The 21,650-nt window shown below is 49.7% G+C and overlaps 1 protein-coding gene and 2 non-coding genes across 3 annotated transcripts in view; 1 reads left to right on the top strand and 2 right to left on the bottom strand.

Annotated features, from left to right (window-relative positions):
* Positions 1-1,906: 1,906 nt before the first annotated feature.
* trnak-cuu lies at positions 1,907-1,979 on the bottom strand. The gene has a single exon. It is a non-coding gene; the product is annotated as a tRNA-Lys (tRNA).
* A 2,628-nt stretch (positions 1,980-4,607) lies between these two features.
* trnar-ccu lies at positions 4,608-4,680 on the top strand. Its single transcript has one exon. It is a non-coding gene; the product is annotated as a tRNA-Arg (tRNA).
* Positions 4,681-11,524: 6,844 nt separating this feature from the next.
* psmc4 (proteasome 26S subunit, ATPase 4) overlaps positions 11,525-21,650 on the bottom strand; it is a 30,072-nt gene continuing 19,946 nt past the window's right edge. The window contains exons 9-11 of the mRNA XM_038814357.1: positions 18,256-18,424; positions 13,198-13,253; positions 11,525-11,761 (exon numbers count right to left, since the gene is read on the bottom strand). Coding sequence (XP_038670285.1) covers positions 11,648-11,761; positions 13,198-13,253; positions 18,256-18,424 — 339 coding nt within the window. The 3' untranslated portion in view covers positions 11,525-11,647. The remainder of the gene's footprint in view (positions 11,762-13,197; positions 13,254-18,255; positions 18,425-21,650) is intronic.

Here is a 21,650-nt window from a genome sequence, read left to right as displayed (position 1 = left end):
GAGGGGCATCTGGGTGTCGAGAAATGCAGGCGCAGAGCCAGGCAAGCTGTCTACTGGCCAGGGATTAGTCAGGACATCTCAAATATGGTCCTCAACTGTCTGACCTGTCAACGCTACCAGCCAGCACAGAGCAAGGAGACGCTTCAGCAGCACAAAATCGTGACCTCCTCATGGTCCAAGATGGGCATCGACCTCTTTCACGTCAATGGTCGTAATTATGTGCTCATCATCGAACTACCCAGAAGTTGTGAAGCTCTCGGACTCACATCCAAGACCATCATCAAGGCCTGTAAGGAGACGTTCTCCAGGCATGGTATTCCACTCACTGTCATGAGTGACAACGGTCCTTGCTTCAGCAGCCAAGAGTGGTCAAGATTTGCCCAGCTATATCAGTTTCATCACGTCACTTTCAGCTCACATTACCCGCAGTCCAACGGGAAGGTTGAGAAAGGAGTACACAGAGTGAAGCAGCTCATCCGCAAGGCCGCAGATTCTGCTTCTGACGTCAACCTTGAGCTGCTTGCGTACAGGTCAACCCCTCTGTCTACCGGCATGTCACCGGCTCAACTCCTGATGAACAGGGATCTGCGGACGACTCTTCCAGCCATTCACTTGCCTGATCTGGATCACCTCTCATTGCTGCAGAAGAGGGGGATCTGATTGAGGGGTATGAGATGGGGATCTGATTGAGGGGTATGAGATGGGGATCTGATTGAGGGGTAGGAGATGATTAAAGGATTCAATAGGGTCGATAGAGAGAAATTGTTTCCTCTGGTGGGAGTGCATTCATGCACTTAATGAGATACAGACAGGCAGCTAATGAACACAGAGAATAGGATAAACCAATCAGCAGGCAGAACACTTGGGGGTGGTTTCCCACCATAAAAGTCACGAGACACTCACACTCCGCCTCGTTCGACGAGGGATATCTACAGAGTGAGTCTGGTGTATATATCACGTAACGCATACAGCATGTGGCTAAGTGCTAGTCTGGTTCAGTCAGATGGAGGGATCACACTTAGGTTCACAGAGAGTCAAACTCACAGAGAACTGTGACAGATGCAATAAATCAAATTGAAATAACTTCAAGGTCTGGAGTCTATTTCAGTTATAGCTGCATCCAGTTGCAGCCCGTGTTATCAGAAAATTTACAGTGCAGGAGGCCATTCGGCCCATCGAGTCTGCACCGGCCCTTGGAAAGGGCACCCTACCCAAGCCCACACATTCATTCTATCCCCGTAACCCAACCCAACCTTTTTGGACACTAAGGGCAATTTATCATGGCCAATCCATCTAACTTGCACATCTTTGGACTGTGGGAGGAAACCAGAGCACCTGGAGGAAACCCACGCAGGCACAGGGAGAACGTGCAGACTCCGCACAGTGACCCAAGCCAGGAATCGAACCTGGGACCCTGGAGCTGTGCTAATCACTATGCTACCATGCTGTCCCAATCAAATCTCCTCTCAGCTTTCCAGGTCTCCAAGGATAACAGTCCCTAATTCTCCAGTCTGCCTTGACAACTGATGTACCTCCCCCATTCCTGGAATCATTCTGGGGAATCTTTTTTTTAAATTTAGAGTTCCCAATTATTTTTTCCAATCTGCGTGTTCAATCCACCTAGCCTGCACACCTTTGGGTTGTGTCGGGGGGGGGGGGGGGGGGGGGGGGGGGGGGGGACCCACGCAGACACTGGGAGAATGTGCAAACTCCACACGGACAGTGACCCAGGTCCGGGATCGAACCTGGGACCTCGGTGCTGTGACGCGCAGTGCTAACCACTGTGACACCCTGTCATGGGGATTTTTAAAGAGAGCAGATTGGAGCTGAAGTGAATTTGAATTGAGATTGAGGTTAAAGTGAGGGGTTATGATGAGCCAGGGAATGTTTTAAAAAAAACACACTCCACCCCAGATGGGACTCGAACCCACAATCCCTGGCTTAAGAGGCCAGTGCCTTATCCATTAGGCCACTGGGGCTACTTTATAATGTGGGAAATTTGGAAGACTTGACTGATTGAATGATTGTCACATGTACCGAGGTACAGTGAAAAGTATTTTTCTGCAGACAAGTGAACGTACACAGTACGTACATAGTAGACAAAAAGAATAAACCACAAAGTGCATCAACAAACAGTGATTGGTTACAGTGCAGAACAAGGGGCCAAACAAAGCAAATACATGAGCAAGAGCAGCATAGGGCATTGTGAATAGTGATCTTAAAGGGAACAGATCAGTCCGAGGGGGAGTCATTGAGGAGTCTTGTAGCTGTGGGGAAGAAGCTGTTCCTGTGTCTGGATGTGCGAGTCTTCAGACTTCTGTACTTTCTACCTGATGGAAGGGTTTGGAAGAGGGCAAAGCCTGGGTTGGAGGTGTCTCTGACAATGCTGGCTGCCTTCCTGAGGCAGCGGGAGGTGTAGACAGAATCAATGGGAGGGTGGCGAGCTAGTGTGATGGGTTGGGCTGAGTTCAGTCCCATGCTGTGATTTGAGATTCATTATCAGGACAGCAAGTATTTTCAGTGAGACTTTTACCTTTCAGGACCATTGCCTCTTTCTTCCAACTTTAAAATGCAAATTGTTGGGTGGGGAATGAATTGATGTCGTTTTCACCCCCTGCCCCCCCAAACTTAAACCCTGCACAGCCAACCTTTCAGGAGAAGCTACCAGACTGGACGGAAAGAATGGGTCAATGCTGTGTTGTGTGAAGATTTATTGCTAAATTGTGGATCAGATTTCTGCATCTGGGCAGGGGATTCAAATACCAGGAGAGGCTGCTTCAGGTGAGAGAAACATGTAACATTTCAGGTGAATTACTTTGACTGGAATCTGACAGGCCATTCAGCCCAGTGTGTCTGTACTAGCACCAAAGTAATCCCAATGCCCTCCTTCTCTACCTTGCAAATTTTTCCTTCCATAAGACCACAAGAAATAGGAACTGGAGGAGGCCATTCAGCCCTTCGAGCCTGCTGTGCCATTTCATAAGACCATGGCTGCTCTGACACTCACTAAGCTCACGTTCCTGCCTTCTCTCCGCCTTTGCCTACTCACTTTTTCTGCTCAACTTAAAGGTGTCTATCCATTAAATATCCATGGATCAAAAATGATAGTGACAAAGTCAAAGAAATGGGAAATACAGGAATCCAAAGGAAGGACCCTGACCCCATCCATTACACACACTGCTGAAAACACCATGGTGTCAATCTTTAAGTGGACATCACTCCAGTGGGGACTAAAACCCGCTGTCCCTGGCTCAGGAGGCTCGGACCTTACCATTCCATCCATGAGGTTCATCGCGCACTGATACCTACCTGAGGACGCTATCAGGTGGTACTCCCCTTGGCTCGATCTGGCTGCTGTTCATCCTGGGATGCAATGAGAGCCACTTCTCCTCCACAAAATATCACCTCTCCCCCTCAGCCCTCACCTCCAACAATGTGTGAAGAATGATGAAGATTGACTTGTGATTTTCTTCATTAAGCCCCTGGCCATGAGGGCACATCCAATAAGCTGCTTCCGTTGCTTCCCGCCTCCCCCCTCGGTAACTGGGCTAAACCTCCACTGAGATTCCTGCTGTCCGAGTGCTGAACCCGTATCCTTTTTTCTAGTTGCTCCCCAATTTCCCCTCACACCCTCTTGTTCATGAGAACCGGATCCCGGTGCCTCAGCCCTATACCCAACACTCTGATACCCAACACTTTGCCCGGCCGTGCCAGCTGATAGTCAATGGTTCTTGCTCCCTGGGTACTGTCCCCCTCTCTATCAAATCTGCTGTCACCGGCCCACCCACATCACCAAACCAACTCTTGGCCAAGAATTGATCTCATATAATATTCTGTCCTGCTCGCGATGTGTTTGAATTCCCTCCCTCAACCTCTCCACCTTTCTCCCCACTGTGTGCTTTAGATCTGAATGCTACTTCAAACACCGCTCGTTGACCTCGGTTTTGATCACCTCTCCGTATATCTTCCTGAGGTGGCTGGATGTTAAACTTTAGATAGATAGATAGAATTTACAGTGCAGAAGGAGGCCATTTGGCCCATCGAGTCTGCAATGGCTCTTGGAAAGAGCACCCCATGCATCTACCCTATCCCCATCACGCCAACTCTCCAGCCATCTAAGCTAAACAATCTGTTTTTGGTTGGAACAGGCTCCTGAGAAGAGCCTTGGAGCATGAAAGGGGCTAGATAAATGCAGGCTATTGTTGTTGATGGCTCCAAGAATACATTAGTTTGTACTTATGCATGTCCTATACTTAATTCATGTACGGAACATATCTGTCTGGACTGTACGCAGAACAATACTTTTCACTGTACCTTGGTACATGTAACAATAAAATAAATTCAAATTCCAATAGAGGATGTTGTTAGCAATGGCGGATGGAAATATTTTCCATTCATGATGAGCACTTTGAGAAACACGAGACATTCCCGTACCAGCCACCCCGAATAGGCGGCGGAATGTGGCGACTAGGGGCTTTTCACAGTAACTTCATTGAAGCCTACTTGTGATAATAAGCGGTTTTTCATTTTTTCACATTGCAGAGATGTTAGGTCTCCATCGGCAGCCTCTTTTCTTTTGTGCTTTGATTGAGGCAGGGTAACATGTAGCCCCAGTGGCCTAATGGATAAGGCACTGGCCTCCTAAGCCAGAGATTGTGGGTTCAAGTCCCATCTGGGGTGGAGCTCATTTTTAAACATTCACTCTCTGGCTCATCACAGCCCTGTGTAACTTTATCTCAATTCAAATTCACTTCAGCTACAAGCTTGCTCTCTTTAAGTAGGCCATTTGGCCCTTCGAGCCTGTCTTGCCCTTCAATACTATTATGGCTAATCCTTTATCTCAAAGGTGTTCTCCCGCGCTCTTTCCACACCCCTTCCTGCCTTTAGAGTCTAGAAATCTATCTACTTCCTTATACACAGTGGTAGAGAATTCCACGCTTTCACCTCCCTCTGAATGAAGAGATTTCTCCTCATCTCAGTCCTAAATGCCCTGCTCTGTATCCTCAGACTGTGACCCTTTGTTTTAGACACCTCCCAGCCAGAGGAAACACAGTCTGTCCAAACCTGTCAGTATTTTATAAATTGCAATTAGATCCCCTCTCATTCTTCAAAATTCCAGGGAATGCAGGTCCAGTTGATTCAATCTCTCCTCAGATGCCAATCCTGCCATCCCAGGAATTAGTCTGGTGAACCTTTGCTGCACTCCCTCTATGGCAAGTGTGTCCTTTCTTAGGTAAGGAGACCAAAACTGCCCACAATGCTCCAGGTGTGGTCTCACTGAGGCTCTGTACAGCCGCAGTAAGACATCCTTGCTCTGGTAGGAACTGGTCTGTAATTCCCTTATTCCCCCTCCTTCCTGTTTTAAATAGCGGAGTTACATTTGCCACCCTCCCCAGTCTCTGTCTCTCCAATTCTGCCCTCTTGCCCTTCCCTGACTTCCATCGCTCGGTCGTTGGCGGCCGTGCTTGGGCCCAATGTTTTGGGATTCCATTCCTAAACCCCCTCCAGCTCTCTACCCCTGTCTCCACCAGATCTCAACTCTGCTTAAACCTTGCCCTTTGGCCCTCGGTTTTGATCACCTCTCCTGATATCGTCCAGATGATGCTAGATGTAACATTATGTTGGAGCACGCTCCTGTGAAGAGCCTTGGGACATTAAAGGGGCTAGATAAAGGCAGGTTGCTGTTGCAGATAGCTCCAAGGATGTTATTGGCGACAACAGATTCCACTCATGATGAGCACTTTGAAAGTTGAGAAACATGCAGTGTTTCAGGTTTGTCAATTGCTCTTAGATGGTCCCAGATTGGAAACAGCAAAGGGGCTGACGTTAAGTTCAGGGTGGGAAGGGAGTTGTCATGATATGCAGACACACACACAATGACAAACAAAGAACAAAGAAAAGTACAGCACAGAAACAGGCCCTTTAGCGCTCCAAGTCTGTGCCAACCCTGCTGCCCATCTAAACTAAAATCTTCTACACTACCGGGGTCCGTATCCCTCTATTCCCATCCTATTCATGTATTTGTCAAGATGCCCCTTAAACATCACAATCGTACCTGCTTCCACCACCTTCTCCGGCAACGAGGCCCAGGCACCCACTATCCTCTGTGTAAAAAACTTGCCTCGTACATCTCCTTTATACCTTGCCCCTCGCACCTTAAACTTATGCCCCCTAGTAATTGACCCCTGTACCCTGGGGAAAAGCCTCTGACTATCCACTCTGTCTATGCCCCTCATAATTTTGTAGACCTCTATCAGGTCGCCCCTCAACCTCCGTCGTTCCAGTGATGGCAGACAAGCAGCTAATGGACACAGAGAGCAGGACATGACCAATAAGCAGGTAGGACACTCAGGGGTGGAATCTGACTATAAAAGACACGAGGCTCTCACACTCCGCCTCTTTCCACTGATGAACGTCAAGTCAGTCAAGGGTGTTATAACAATCTCACACCCCCACCACGTGGCTAAGAGCTAGCCTGGTTCAGTCAGACAGAGTAACCACACTTAAGTTAGCAGAGAGTCGAACTCACAGAGAACTGTGCTTATTGTGCTATTTGTACAATAAACCTGATTGAACTAACTTCAAGGTCTGGAGTATCTTTCTGATCTAAGCTGCATCCTGTTGCAGCCAGTGTACCGCACTCGACTGGGGTGGAGTGCAAACTCCACCACACACTGACCCAAGGCCAGAACTGAACCCAGATCTCTGGTGCTGTGAGGCCACAGTGCTAACCACTGTGCCACCCATTGTGGGGGTGAAACCCACACAGACAAGGGGAGAATGTGCAAACTCCACACGGACAGTGACCCAGGGCCGGGATCCGAACCTGGGTCCACAGCGCCGTAGGCAGCAATGCTACCCACTGTGCCAGCGTGCTGCCCTCAAGTGTGCTTTACACGACAAGTGTGACGTTTGCACTTTCTCCCTGTGTCTGTGTGGGTTTCCTCCGGGTGCTCCGCTTTCCACAGAGCAAAGATGTGCGGCTTAGGTGGATTGGCCGTGATGAATTGCCACTTAGTGTCCAAAGGTGTGCAGGTTTGATGGGGTTACAGGGAAAGGGTGCGGGAGTGCACCTGGGTAGAATGCTCTTTCAGAGGGTCGGTGCAGACCAGATGGGCCGAATGGCCTCCTTCTGCACGATCGGGATTCTAAGGATTTTAATACTGGAAGAGGTTTTTGGACAGCAGACCGTGAAGGCCAGCGACTGCAACATGGACCCTGAGTGAGATGGATAGACTGCCGCCTGGGGCAATATGGAATGCTGCCACACATTGTGCATCCTGAGCTCCAGTCCACAACCCACGCGTCAAAGTCCTCATTGTTACGGTAACCTGCACTCCAGGTGATCTTAAACACACCTTAATTAAGTAGTAGCAGGGAGGGGAGCTGCCAAACATTCACTGGCAAAGTGGCTGAACAGGTTCCACAGCATATCAGGGTTTCAACACCAACAAGGAATGACATTAATTGACTGTAACGGAGTGTGAACACAGGGTGGAAAACTGTTCGCACATTCCAGAAAAGGTCACAGACCGAGTGAACAATCAAAAAACATGACACCTTGTCGTCAGGAAATGTAAAGCGAGGATGTTTTAATCTGCATCTAACCCCATGCTGTGTATTTCCTGGGGGTATTATTTTTAAAATATTTTTTATTGGTTTCACAAGAATTATTTATGACAACATTGCAAAGGATATCATGCAACAATAAAAGGGAATCTACACAATGGGGGAAAAAAAGCAAAAATAAACAGGTATGTATGCACCTGAATGCATAGATATGGGGTCTCCGGCAATCAGTTGTCACAACTGTATTGTGTTAATTATATACATGTGAAACATATTAGGGGCTTGTTTGGTACCAACCAGATGTATCTTGGTTTTGTGGTTATACCTGTGAGCATCCTCACCCCTTGTCCCCTCTGCCCTGTATTCTGATTGGTGTCCTTCCCACCTCCTATCTACCCCTATCCTCCCGCTTTCTTTTCTCCTTCCATTGTCTGTTTCTATCCTCCCTCCTTTCCTTTCGCCACCCCGCCCCTATTGACTACCGGTCACAAACACGTCTTGGCACAGGCTGGTGAATAGCATTCACGTGTTGCGGAATCCTTCCTCTGATCCTCCAATTGAGAAGTTAATCTTTTCTAATTTAAAGGATTCGGCCAGCCAGTCTTGGGTGGCACTGCTGATCTCCAGCCGAGTAGGAATCTCCGGCAGGCAACGTTCAGGGCATCTGCCCTGTCCCCATGCAGCGCATCACCTGCATACTCCCAGAACGCCTTGACCCACTTCAATTCGCATACCGTCGCAACCGGTCCACATCAGACACCATTTCCCTGGCCCTAAACCCATCCCTAGAGCATCTCAAAAACAAGGACTCCTATATCAGCCTCCTATTTATTGACTACAGCTCCGCCTTCAACACCATAATCCCAGCCAAGCTCATATCAAAGCTCCACAACCTAGGACTTGGCTCCTCACTCTGCAACTGGATCCTTGACTTTCAGACCACAATCAGTAAGAATGAACACCAACACCTCCTCCACAATAGTCCTCAATACCGGTGCCCCGCAAGGCTGCGTACTTAGCCCCCTACTCTACTCCCTGTACACACACGACTGCGTGGCAAAACTTGGTTCCAACTCCAAATCTACAGGTTTGCTGATGATACGGCCATAGTGGGCCGGATCTCGAATAACGATGAGTCCGAATACAGGAGGGAGATAGAGAACCTAGTGGAGTGGTGCAACGACAACAATCTCTCCCTCAATGCCAGCAAAACTAAAGAGCTGGTCATCGACTTCAGGAAGCAAAGTGCTGTACACACCCGTCAGCATCAACGGGGCCGAGATGGAGATGGTTAGCAGTTTCAAATTCCTAGGGGTGCACATCACCAAAAATTTGTACTGGTTCACTCACGTCGACGCTATCACCAAGAAAGCACAACAGCGCCTATACTTCCTCATGAAAATAAGGAAATTCGGCATGTCCACATTAACCCTTACCAACTTTTACAGATGCACTATAGAAAGCATCCTATCGGGCTGCATCACAGCCTGGTATGGCAACTGCTCGGCCCAGGACTGCAAGGAACTTCAGAGAGTCATGAATACCGCCCAGTCCATGACACAAACCTGCCTCCCATCCATGGACTCTATCTACACCTCCCGCTGCCGGGGGAAAGCGGGCAGCATAATCAAGGATCCCTCCCACCCAGCTTACTCACTTTTCCAACTTCTTCCATCGGGCAGGAGATACAGAAGTCTGAGAACACGCACGAACAGACTCAAAAACAGCTTCTTCCCCAGTCACCAGACTTCTAAATGACCCTCTTATTGACTGACCTCATTAACACTACACCCTGTATGCTTCATCCGATGCCAATGCTTATGTAGTTACATTGTATATCTTGTGTTGCCCTATTATGTATTCTCATGTATTTTCTTGAATATTGTTTAATTCCCTTTTCTTCCATGTACTGAATGATCTGTTGAGCTGCTTGCAGAAAAATACTTTTCACTGTACCTCGGTACACATTTTTTTTATTTTTTATAAATTTAGATTACCCAATTATTTTTCCAATTAAGGGGCAATTTAGCATGGCCAATCCACCTACACTGCACATCTTTGGGTTGTGGGGGTGAAACCCACGCAGACACGGGGAGAATGTGCAAACTCCACACGGACAGTGACCCAGAGCCAGGATCGAACCTGGGACCTCAGCGCCGTGAGGCGGTTGTGCTAACCACTAGGCCACCGTGCTGCCCTTTACCTCGGTACACATGACAATAAACAAATCCAATCCAATTTAGTGCTCTGACTGTTGGCAGTCCGAAGACCCCCACTAGTGGGCACGGCTCCACCCTCACCCCTACAACCTTGGACATGGCCTCAATAAAGGCGATCCAGTATCCAACGAGCCTGGGACAGGCCCAGGACACGTGGGTGTAGTTGGTCTGGCCTCCCTGGCACCATTCACATTTATCCTCTACCTCCAGGAAGAACCAGCTCATGTGTGTTCTGGTTAAGTGTGCCCTGTGCACCACCATTAGTTGCATTAGGCTCAGTCCTGCACGAGGTGAAGTTTGCCTAATGCAGATCCAGAGATCCCCCTCCCACCCCCCAAATCTCCATGCTCTTCCTCCCACTTCTCCAGTGTCTTGTCGAGCGGTGACCGTACCTCTTCCAGTAGTCGTCTGTACATGTCCGCACAGCTACCGTGCCCAGGTTCACCCGCAGTTAGCAATCTGTCCAGTGAGAATGTCCTGGTAGATGGCGGAACATTGCTTTCTCCTTGTGGAAGAAGTTCCTTCTCTGCACATACTGGAGCAAGTTCCCTTTCAAGCAGCTTAACCATGAGTTTCCCCAAGGTTGCCACTCTGCCATCCACATATAGGTCCCCTAATACCCCTTCGTCCTGTCGCAACATTTTGAAGGAGGCATCCATTGCATGGGGTAAACTTATAGTTCTTGCAGATGGGGTTGATTGCAACCAGACCAAAGTGATGTCTGATCCCACATCCTCAGCACGTCCACCACCACTGGGCTTCTTCAGTACTTGGCTGGGTGAATGGGAGTGGGGTCGTGGCCAGTACTCAGAGGAAGGTCCCTGCACAGGTCAACATCTTGGGAGTGTTTGATCGGGACAGTGTAGAGGGAGATTTACTCTGTATCTAATCCTATGTTGTACCTGTCCTGGGAGTGTTTGATGGGGACAACGTTGAGGGAGCTTTATTCTGCATCTAACGCCCTGCTGTAGCTGTCCTGGGAGTGTGTGATGGGGACAGTGTATTTGTTCTGGTAGTGTTGGACGGGGACAGAATCGATGGAACCAGCATCAAAGCCATTGATCACCACATTGCACGTGGTAAACAGAATTTCCACAGATCTGTCCACAATCGCACAGGTACCACCTCAGTCTGGAAAGCTATGGACCGCTAGCGCTGCTTCTGTTTGCTTCAGAGTGCCTGGAAAAACAGCTGGGAATCGGAAAACTCCCTTGGAGAACAGTCCCCATGCAGATAATTTGGAGTCACTGCTATGCACAAAATATCTGGTGGGTCTCCTGCATCGCAACAGCGACCTCCCTTCAAAAAACAACATAAGGCACCAAAGGCTTTGTGGTGAGCCAAGGGAGGGGGGTGGAAAGGTGTTGGAGCACACTTTTCACCTCTGCACAGGGGTTAGCACTGCTGCCTATGGCACCAAGGATCCGGATTTGATCTCGGCCACGGGTCACCGTCTGTGTGGAGTTTACACAATCTTCTGTGGTCTGCGTGGGTTTCACCCCCACATCCCAAAGATGTGCAGGTTAGGTGGATTGGCCACGCTAAATTGCCCCGTCATTGGAAGAAAATATTTGGGAATTTAAAAATAGATTTTCACCTCAGCACATTCAACCGTTGATCAACCACCACCCCCCCACACCGTGACATTCATCAGTGCGCCAGTGGCAAGTCGCAAACCTGACTCCCTCAGCAGCAAGGTTGTTACTACGAGCGCAAAACCAAAAAAGGAGCCACAACGCTCAAAAGTAAACTTTATTGGAGATGCGCCATCCAACTCTCGGCATTTCTCTAACATGTTAAGATTTGGGTGGTGGAAGAAAGCAAACATACACACACTGACATTTCCATCCCCTCCGTATTCACTTGTAGAATTCATGTTCCTGTTCATCTTTCTTGATGACTGTTTTGTAAGCCTTCTCAAAGTCCTTTGCCAGCACAATGTAGCGGTTTTCTCTCACAGCCAGCATACCAGCCTGTACCGGGGGACAGGGGGGAGAGAGGAGGCAGAGTGAAAATAAAGAAACATCACTAGAGAGAGAAAAGAAAACAGGAGGAAGCCATTTGGCTCTTTCAACCTTCCCACTCATGTTCTTGTGTCAGAGGGGCTGTACTGATGGAGTGCTGCACTGTCAGAGAGTCAGTACTGAGGGAGTGCTGCACCGTCAGAGGGTCAGTACTGAAGGAGTGCTGCACTGTCAGAGAGTCAGTACTGAGGGAGTGCTGCACTGTCAGAGGGTCAGTACTGAGGGAGTGCTGCACTATCACAGACTCAGTACTGAGGGAGTGCTGCACTGGCAGAGTGTCAGTACTGAGGGAGCGCTGCACTGTCAGACGGTCAGGACCAAGTAAGTGAAGGGCAGCATGGTGGTGCAATGGTTAGCACTACTGCCTAATGGCACCGAGAACCCAGGTCACTGTCAGTGTGTAGTTTGCACATTCTCTCTGTGGCTGAGAGGGTCTCACCCCCACAACCCAAAAAGATGTGCAGGGTAGGTGAATTGACCATGCTGAATTGCCCCTTAATTGGAAATTTAAAAAAATGTACCGAGGAAGCACTGCGCTGTCAGAGGAAAAGAGAGTTGGGCAGTCAGAAACATCCGCCAGAGAACTGTACAGTGGGAGGGAGGAGGGAGAGAGAGAGAACATATTCAAGTTTGTGCGAGTGGGTGAGGGATAAATTGAGTGCAGTCCAGGGATTATATCAAACTCTGACAGCGGGGCTCAAAATGGTGGACGTTGCTGAGGTAAACCTGGAGGACAGTCAGAACCAGGAAGGAAATGCGATCTATTCAATTAGTCCCCACTCTCCATCCTGCTCTTCCCAATATCTCTGCAAATTCCTTCCAGTATTTCTGCAATTGCCCCTTTTGGTAGTTCTTGTTGAATCTGCTTCTTCCGCCCTTTCAGGCAGCACCTTCCAGACACAACAACTTTGTTTGTGAAATAAAAATTCTCTTCATCTCCCCTCCCTCTGGTTCTTATCCCGATTCTCTTCAATCCGAGTCCCCTCTGTTACCGAGCCTCCTCCCGCTGGGAAACATTTTCTTCTTATCGACTCTATCCAAAATACCTTCCATGATTTTTAATGTCTCGATTCAATTCCCCCCTTCAACTTCTCCGCTCTGAGGAGAACGAGCCCAGCGTCTCCCAGTCTCTCTTCATGGACAGAAGTTCCATCATCCCTGGGAATTGAGGCCAGGCTTCATTCTGTGGGTAAGAGGCCAGCCTCGACAGAGCCAAAGATCCATCAAGCTTTCTTAACCACGGCTGGCCTGCCAACTGAGAGCTGGAACTGGATGAAGCTACATGCGAAAGCATTTGATTACCCCTTCTGGGACAGGCAGCCAGGGCCCAGATTCTCCACTGCCAAGAGTGCTGTTCAAACTTGGCAAAACAATTGCGTACTCACCTCCTGGCAGATGGAATTGATGTCAGCTCCGGAAATCTTGTCCGGCCGAGCGATATCTGCCGAATCCCGTCAAGGAAGTGTCAAACCATGATTTGTTCAGAACCCCAACCCCCCAATGGCTATTGGGCGACTTTGGGATGCCACTTTGGCAATGGATAGACAGTGGGTTCAAGTCCCACTCAAGGGACCTGCAGAGAAAAATGGAGCCAAAAACATAAGCACATTAGGTAGGGAGTGCTGCACTGTCAGGGGGTCAGTACTGAGGCAGCGACGCACTGTCAGAGGGTCAGTACTGAGGGAGCTATGCACTGTCAGAGGGTCAGTACTGAGGGAGCGACGCACTGTCAGAGGGTCAGTACTGAGGGAGCGATGCAATGTCAGAGATTCAGTACTGAGGGAGCGACGCACTGTCAGAGGGTCATTACTGAGGGAACGACACACTGTCAGAGGGTCATTACTGAGGGAGCGACACACTGTCAGAGGGTCAGTACTGAGGGAGCGACACACTGTCAGAGGGTCATTACTGAGGGAGCGACACACTGTCAGAGGGTCAGTACTGTGGGAGCGACACACTGTCAGAGGGTCAGTACTGTGGGAGCGACACACTGTCAGAGGGTCAGTACTGAGGGAGCGATGCACTGTCAGAGGGTCAGTATTGAGGGAGCACTGCACTGTTAGAGGGTCAGTACTGAGGGAGCGACACACTGTCAGAGATTCAGTACTGAGGGAGCAACGCACTGTCAGAGGGTCAGTACTTTGTTAAAAAATTGTATTTTATTACAAACATGTATCGAAGCAAATTACAGCAAATAAACACCCCGGGAAACATACTTCCCAACAATCAATTTTATAGTCTGTGCAGATTTTTCTCCTTTTTCACCCTCCCCTCCTCCCCCAAGCTTGCTGCGACAAACAGCTCCTCAAACATGGTTACAAACATCCCCCACCTTTTTGCAAACCCCCCCTGCTGAGCCCCTTCACTCACACTTTACCTTCTCCAATTGCAGGAAGTGGTACAGGTCACCCAATCAAGCCGTTACCCCCGGTGGCGATGCCGACCATCACTCCAGCAAAGTTCGCCATCGTGCAACCAGAGGCAAAGGCCAAGACATCGGCCTTCCTCCTTTCCATGAGCTCCGGCTTCTCGGAGACCCGAAATATTGCCACCAAAAGTTCCAGGTCCACCTCCTCCTCCACTATCCTAGCTATGACGGCGCACACTTCCGCCCAGAAAATTCCCAATTTTTCACAACATGTGCGCGATTCGCTGGCTCGAGTAGTGCCTCACTCCGTACTCCCCAATTGATCTCCATTCCCAACTCCGCTACCCATTTCTCCTTGACCTTGACCACTAGCTCATCTCCCTGTCCCCCCAGCCACTTGTATGTATCCCCAATTCTTCCCTCCACTTCCACATCCGGAAGCAGCAGTCACTCCAGCAGGGTCTATCCCGACAACCCAGGGAACTCCTCCAAAGTCCCTAACCTGCAGATATCTGAACTCACTACCCTTCAGCAGCTCTACCCTCTCCTTTAGCTCCTCCAGTCTGGCGAACCCTTCCTCCAAATACAAATCCCTCACCTTGACCAGCCCTACTTCCCTCCACCTCCTGTACACACTATCCATCCTCACACACCCCCCCCCCCAACTCAAATCCATGATTCTCACACAGCGGAGTTAGCACCGACATCCCTTCCACGCTAAAATGCCTCCTCAACTGTTCCATATCTTCACCGTGGACTGCACTACTGTGCTGAATACCTATTCGGAGCCATCGGCAATGCTGCTGTCACTGTAGCCCTCAAACTAGACCCCTTACAAGCTTCCTCCTCCATCCTAACCCACTCTACCTCTTCTCCTTCCCACCACCGTTGCACCTTGTCCATATTCACCGCCCAATAACAATGAAGCAAGTTCGGCAACAACAACCCCCCCTGCTGACTCTGTAGCAGGGTCCTCTCCACCCTCGGCACCTTGGAGCGTCAGTACTGAGGGAGCGCTGCACTGTCAGAGGGTCAGTACTGAGGGAGCGCTGCACTGTCAGAGGGTCAGTACTGAGGGAGCGCTGCACTGTCAGAGGGGCAGTACTGAGGGAGCGCTGCACTGTCAGAGGGGCAGTACTGAGGGAGCGCTGCACTGTCAGAGGGGCAGTACTGAGGGAGCGCTGCACTGTCAGAGGGTCAGTACTGAGGGAGCACTACACTGTCAGAGGGTCAGGACTGAGGGAGTGCTGCACTGTCAGAGGGTGAGGACTGAGGGAGTGCTGCACTGTCGGAGCGTCAGTACTGAGGGAGCGCTGCACTGTCAGAGGGTCAGTACTGAGGGAGCGCTGCACTGTCAGAGGGTCAGTACTGAGGGAGCGCTGCACTGTCAGAGGGTCAGTACTGAGGGAGCGCTGCACTGTCAGAGGGTCAGTACTGAGGGAGCACTGCACTGTCAGAGGGTCAGTACTGAGGGAGTGCTGCACTGTCAGGTTTGGGGTTGATTGAGTGGGCAGGGGATTTGGAGTTGTCAATCATATAGCGCCCCGTGACTGTAGGTTTGCCTCCACAACCCAAAGATATGCAGGTTAAGAGGATTGGTCACGTTAAATTGCCCCTTAATTGAAAAAATAATAATAATTGGGTACTCTAAATTTATATTAAGAAAAATCTATATATATATACATCCATGAATGACTCAGTCATTACCACACTGCTTTTGAGATCTTGCTTTGCGCAAATTGGCTGCTGCGTTTCCTACATTTGAACAGTGACCCAATTTGAAAAGAAAGGTTCTGCGTCAGCCATGGATGTCTTCGGGATGTCCCGAGGTGCGGAAAAGTGCGAGGGGACCAAAAGACCCGTTACCCTGCACTGCCCCCGCCCACTTCCTCTGCCTTTCAACTGCAATATCCTTTCCCCAGGGGAAAATCTAGGGGATAGTGAGTTTTGGAGACCTGGGTTCGAAGCCCCGCCAAGGTAGACGGTGAAATCTGAACTCAAATAAAACTTAAATAGTCTGACAATCAGCGACCGCGAAGCGATTGTAAAACTCGTACGCTTGTTGGCACTCCTGCAAGGGGGGGGGGGGGGGGGGGGGGGAACTCTAACCCGGCCTGGCCCAAATGTGACTCCAGATCCCCTTCGCAGCGACGTGGTTGACTCTCAACTGCCCCAACGACGACAATGGGCAATGCCCACAGCCCGTAAATTAATAAACTTCCGAATGCGAGAGCATGTCCTGACCATGGATGTGTGTTGGCTGAAAAACATTCTACCCGTCCTCACATCACTTTTACTTCCTTTGACCATTACTGTGAACCGGTGTCTATTCGTCCGTGATGAAGTAGACCGCAAGACCACAGGTAGAAGCTGAAGGAGCTTCGTGTCTGCTCCATTCAATGAGATAATGACTGATCTTTTATTCATTCGTTCATGGAATATGGGGGTTGTTGGCTGGGCCCAGCATTTATTGCCTATCCCAGAGGTCATTTAAGAGTCAACCACATTGCTATGGATCTGGAATCACATGTCGGTCAGACATGGCAAGGATGACAGCCTCCCTTCCCTAAAGAGGACATTAGTGAAGCAGATGGGTCTTTACAACAATCGGCAATGGTTCCGTGGTCATCATTAGACTTTTAATTCAACATTTAAAAAAAAATTCAAATTGCCCCATCTGCCCTGATGGGATTCGAACACGGGCCTCTGGATTACTAATCCAGCGACATTACCACGACACTGCCTCAATATGATAATCCTCAAATTGACTTTCCCGCCTTATCCCCTCTGATTAAAAATCTGTCTCTCAGCCTTGAACATACTTAACAAGCCAGCCTCCACAGCTCTCTGAGGTATGAATTCCGCAGATTCACTACCCTCAGAGAAGATATTCCTCATCTGTTTTAAATGGACGACTCCCTTACTCTGAGATTATGCCCTCTGGTCCGAGACTCTCCCACAAGAGGAAAACAACCTCTCAGCATCTACCCTGTCAAGCCCCCCGAGAATACTTATGTCTCAACAAGGTCACCTCTTATTCTTCTCCATTACAGACCTAACCCACTCAACCGCTCCTCATATGCAAATCCCTCCGTACCAGGGTTCGACGCAGTGAACCTTCACTACTGCTTCCAATACCAGTACATCTTTCCTTGCATAAGGGGACCAAAACCATTCAGTGTTTCAAGTGTGGTTCAACGAGTGCCTTGTGTAGTTTTAGCTTGATTTCCTATTTTTATACTCCATTCCTTTGAAATAAAGGCTCACATTCCATTTGCCTTCCCTATTACCTGCTGATCTTGCATGCTAGCTTTTTGTGATTTATGCACGAGGACCCCCAAATCCCTATGAGCTGTAACGTTCTGCAGTCTTTCTCCATTTGGTGCGGCATGGTGGCAGTGGTCAGCACTGCTGCCTCACAGCGCCAGGTTTGATTCCCAGCCTTGGGTAACATTTAGTGGAATTTGCATGCTCTCCCAATGTCTACACGGGTTTCCTCCGGGTGTTCCAGTTTACCACAGTCCAAAGATGTGCAGTTTGGTTAGGGGACAGGGCAGGGGAGAGTGGGCTTGGGTAGGGTGCTCTTTTGGAGGGTTGATGCGGACTTGACGGGCTCAATGGTCTCCCTCTGCACCGTAGAGATCCGATTATTCAAGTATTCCTTTATTCTACCTACCAAAGTGTCACCCTCACCACTTGCCTCATCTCGGTCTTAAATGGGACGATCCTCCTCATTCGGGGATAATGCCCTCTGATCCTGGAGGAGGGAAAACATCCTCTCAGCAGTTTTGATGGGCACCGAGGGTAGCACTCCACAGGCTGCTTTTGGGATGTTTGCGCACTATATAAATGCGACTCGCTGTAATAAGACGCCCCCCCCCCCCTCTCCCCCAGACCCAGCAGGGTGGAGGAAATAACGAGGGGAGATAGCGTGGTTCTATGTCAGGTGGTTTTGCTGGTACAAATAACTCTAACTCTGCTGGGTGATTAGTAGTGATTACAGGACACCCCTGCCACGCGCCAGCAACCGTGCAACCCCCCCAGCCACCTCCCTGAGATGTGCAGAAAAGGATACAATCCTCGAGGTCCACTTCTTCCGACAGGTTCATCTTGCCAGTGATGGTGGTGAAGATCAGTCGCTTCTGGCGCCTGTCCGGGAGCGGGAACTCAATCTTACGATCGAGGCGCCCAGGTCGGAGCAGGGCTGGGTCCAAAGTATCCGCTCGGTTCGTCGCCATGATCACCTGTAGAGGATGAGAGACAGGAGAGTAGGGTGGCTGTTCAACAACTGTCAGCAAAGCCAGAGAAACAACAGAGTGTGGAGATTTCAGAGGATCAGTACTGAGGGAGTGCTGCACTGTCAGAGGGTCAGTGCTGAGGGAGTGCTGCACTGTCAGAGGGGGTCAGTACTGAGGGAGAGCTGCACTGTCAGAGGGGGTCAGTACTGAGGGAGTGCTGCACTGTCAGTGGGTCAGTACTGGGGGAGTTCTGCACTGTCAAAGAGTCAGTACTGAGGGAGTGCTGCACTGTCAGAGGGGGTCAGTACTGAGGGAGGGCTGCACTGTCGGAGGGTCAGTACTGGGGGAGTGCTGCACTGTCAAAGAGTCAGTACTGAGGGAGTGCTGCACTGTCAGAGGGGGTCAGTATGGACGAAGTGCTGCACAGTCAGAGGGTTAGTTCGGAGGGAATGTTGCATTGTCAGTACCGAGGGGGGGGGACGCACACACGCACTCTGGAACTGGGGGGAGGGGCACCACAGTCCCAGGATGAAGGGGCACCACAGTCCCAGGATGAAGCGTCAGCCATTCGGATGGTGGGACTATTCGGCCCGGGCCTCAACGTGGAGTATATCTATAGTGACACAGTGAAAGAGCGCGAGGAGAGCGGTGGAGACACAGTGAAAGAGCGCGAGGAGAGCGGCGGGGACACAGTGAAAGAGCGCGAGGAGAGCAGCGGGGACACAGCTGCCGGAGAAGTGGCATTCAGATTTTCGGCGTGAACAGCGGCCAGGGTCGTCGGGAAGGTAAGTTTACCTCTTTAAAAACTTACTTTGAAGAGTGACATCACAGCAAAGCAGTGACCTGATTGGCTGGTAAGGAAAATACTCCAATTAGCAGTTGCTGGGAGAAATTTAACTCTGTGTGTTGGTAAGTATTGTGATTGGCAAGTAAAATCTTTATTCCTTTCACTTATTCATTATTTGATATTACATTTGTAATCAGTTAAGGTAAAGTGTAAAAATGGCAGGAAATCCCAGACCTGTGTTATGCTCCTCGTGCTCAATGTGGGAGTTCAGGGGCACGGCCGATGCCCCTGACTCCTTCATGTGCGGGAAGTGTGTCCAGCTGCAGCTCCTGTTAGATCGCATGACGGCCCTGGAGCTGCGGATGGACTCACTTTGGAGCATCCGCGATACTGAGGTTGTGGATAGCACGTTCAGCGAATTGGTCACACCACAGATTAGGATTGGTGAGGGAGACAGGGAATGGGTGACCAAAAGGCAGAGAAAGAGCAGGAAGGCAGTGCAGGTGTCCCCTGCGGTCATCTCACTCCAAAACAGGTATACCGTTTTGGATACTGTTGGGCGAGATGACTCACCAGGGGAAGGCAGTAGTAGTCAGGCTCATGGCACCGTGGCTGACTCTGCTGCACAGAAGGGCGGGAAAAAGACTGGCATGGCTATAGTCATAGGGGATTCAATCGTAAGGGGAGTAGATGGCGCTTCTGTGATCGAAAACGAGACTCCCGAATGGTATGTTGCCTCCCAGGTGCACGGGTCAGGGATGTCTCAGATCGGCTGCAGGATATACTGGAAGGGGAGGTTGAACAGCCAGTTGTCGTGGTGCATATAGGCACCAACGATATAGGTAAAATACAGGATGAGGTCCTACAATCAGAATTTAGGGAGTTAGGAGATAAGTTAAAAAGTAGGACCTCAAAGGTAGTAATCGCAGAATTGCTACCAGTGCCACAAGACAGTCAGAGTAGAAATTCAAGAATAGTCAGAATGAATACATGGCTTGAGAGATGGTGCAGGTGGGAGGGGTTCTGATTTTTGGGACATTGGAACCGATTCTGGGGGGTGGTGGGACCATTACAAATCAGATGGTCTACACCTGGGTAGGACTGGAACCAATGTCCTAGGGGATGCTTTTGCTAACACTGTTCGGGAGGTTTTAAACTAATGTGGCAGGGGGATGGGAACCAGATTAGGAAGTTAGAGGTCAGTGAAGAGGCAGCAACTAAAGCCAATAAGGTACTAGATAATAAACCCAATGTGACTAAGGGGAAGAGTAGACAGGGATGAGATGATGAATGCGAGGGGACAGATGATCTGAGGTGCATTTGTTTTAATGCAAGTTTAGCAGGTAAGGCAGATGAATTTAGGGCTTGGATTAGTACCTGGGAATATGATGTTATTGGTATTACTGAGACTTGGTTGAGGGAAGGGCAAGATCGGCAACTAAATATGTGTGTGTGTGTGTGTGTGTGTGTGGTTGCAGGAGGACAATAGGGACATTTCTTTGGTACATCCCAATCTCCGCACAGCAAGGACCCACACACCTCCATACCCCAGATCACCGGTTTTCAGTGACATTGGATAAAGGCCAGTGTCTGCATGGGTTTCACCCCCACACCCCAAAGATGTGGAAAGTTTTTTTACAGAGGATGGTGGGTGCCTGGAACGCTTTGCCAGCGAAGGTGGTAGAGGTGGGCACGATAGCATCATTGAAGATGCATCTTGACAGATTTATGAACGGGCGGGGAACAGAGGGAAGCAGATCCTTGGAAAATAGGCGACAGGTTTAGATAAAGGATCTGGATTGGCGTAGGCTCGGAGGGCCGAAGGGCCTGTTCCTGTGCTGTAATTTTTTCTCTCTCTTTGTTTCTATAGCATTGGCCAGGGAGAGCAGGCTCGAGGGGCCAATTGGCCTTGTCCAGCTCTCGTTCCTTGCTGATGCATTATAATCGCTGACGCGAACAAAACATTCTTTTACTCAAAACACTCCAAGTAAAACAGAGGCAACAGCGCCACCAACCGAGGGAAAGCTGACATCGCCGTTTACTGACCATGCCACATTTCCAAAGTGAAAGTTTTTACACTCATGAATCAATAATCTGTGCATCATTTAAGGCAGATTATGGGAATAACTCAGTCGCTGTAACCTCCTCGAACCCAAACAACCCTCCCTTTCTCTGTAACCTTCTCCAGGCACTACAACACTCCCATCAGTGGGCAGCACGGTAGCATTGTGGTTAGCATAAATGCTTCACAGCTCCAGGGTCCCAGGTTCGATTCCCGGCTGGGTCACTGTCTGTGCGGAGTCTGCACGTCCTCCCCGTGTGTGCGTGGGTTTCCTCCGGGTGCTCCGGTTTCCTCCTACTGTCCAAAGATGTGCGGGTTAGGTGGATTGGCCATGCTAAATTGCCCGTAGTGTCCTAATAGTAAGGTTAAGGGGGAGGAGTTGT

This window comes from Scyliorhinus canicula, chromosome 12 (genome assembly GCF_902713615.1).
Source record: "Scyliorhinus canicula chromosome 12, sScyCan1.1, whole genome shotgun sequence".
In the NCBI taxonomy this organism is placed as follows: Eukaryota; Metazoa; Chordata; class Chondrichthyes; order Carcharhiniformes; family Scyliorhinidae; genus Scyliorhinus; species Scyliorhinus canicula.
Note: the sequence above shows the minus strand (reverse complement) of the source record. Positions and strands in the feature narration are given on the sequence as shown.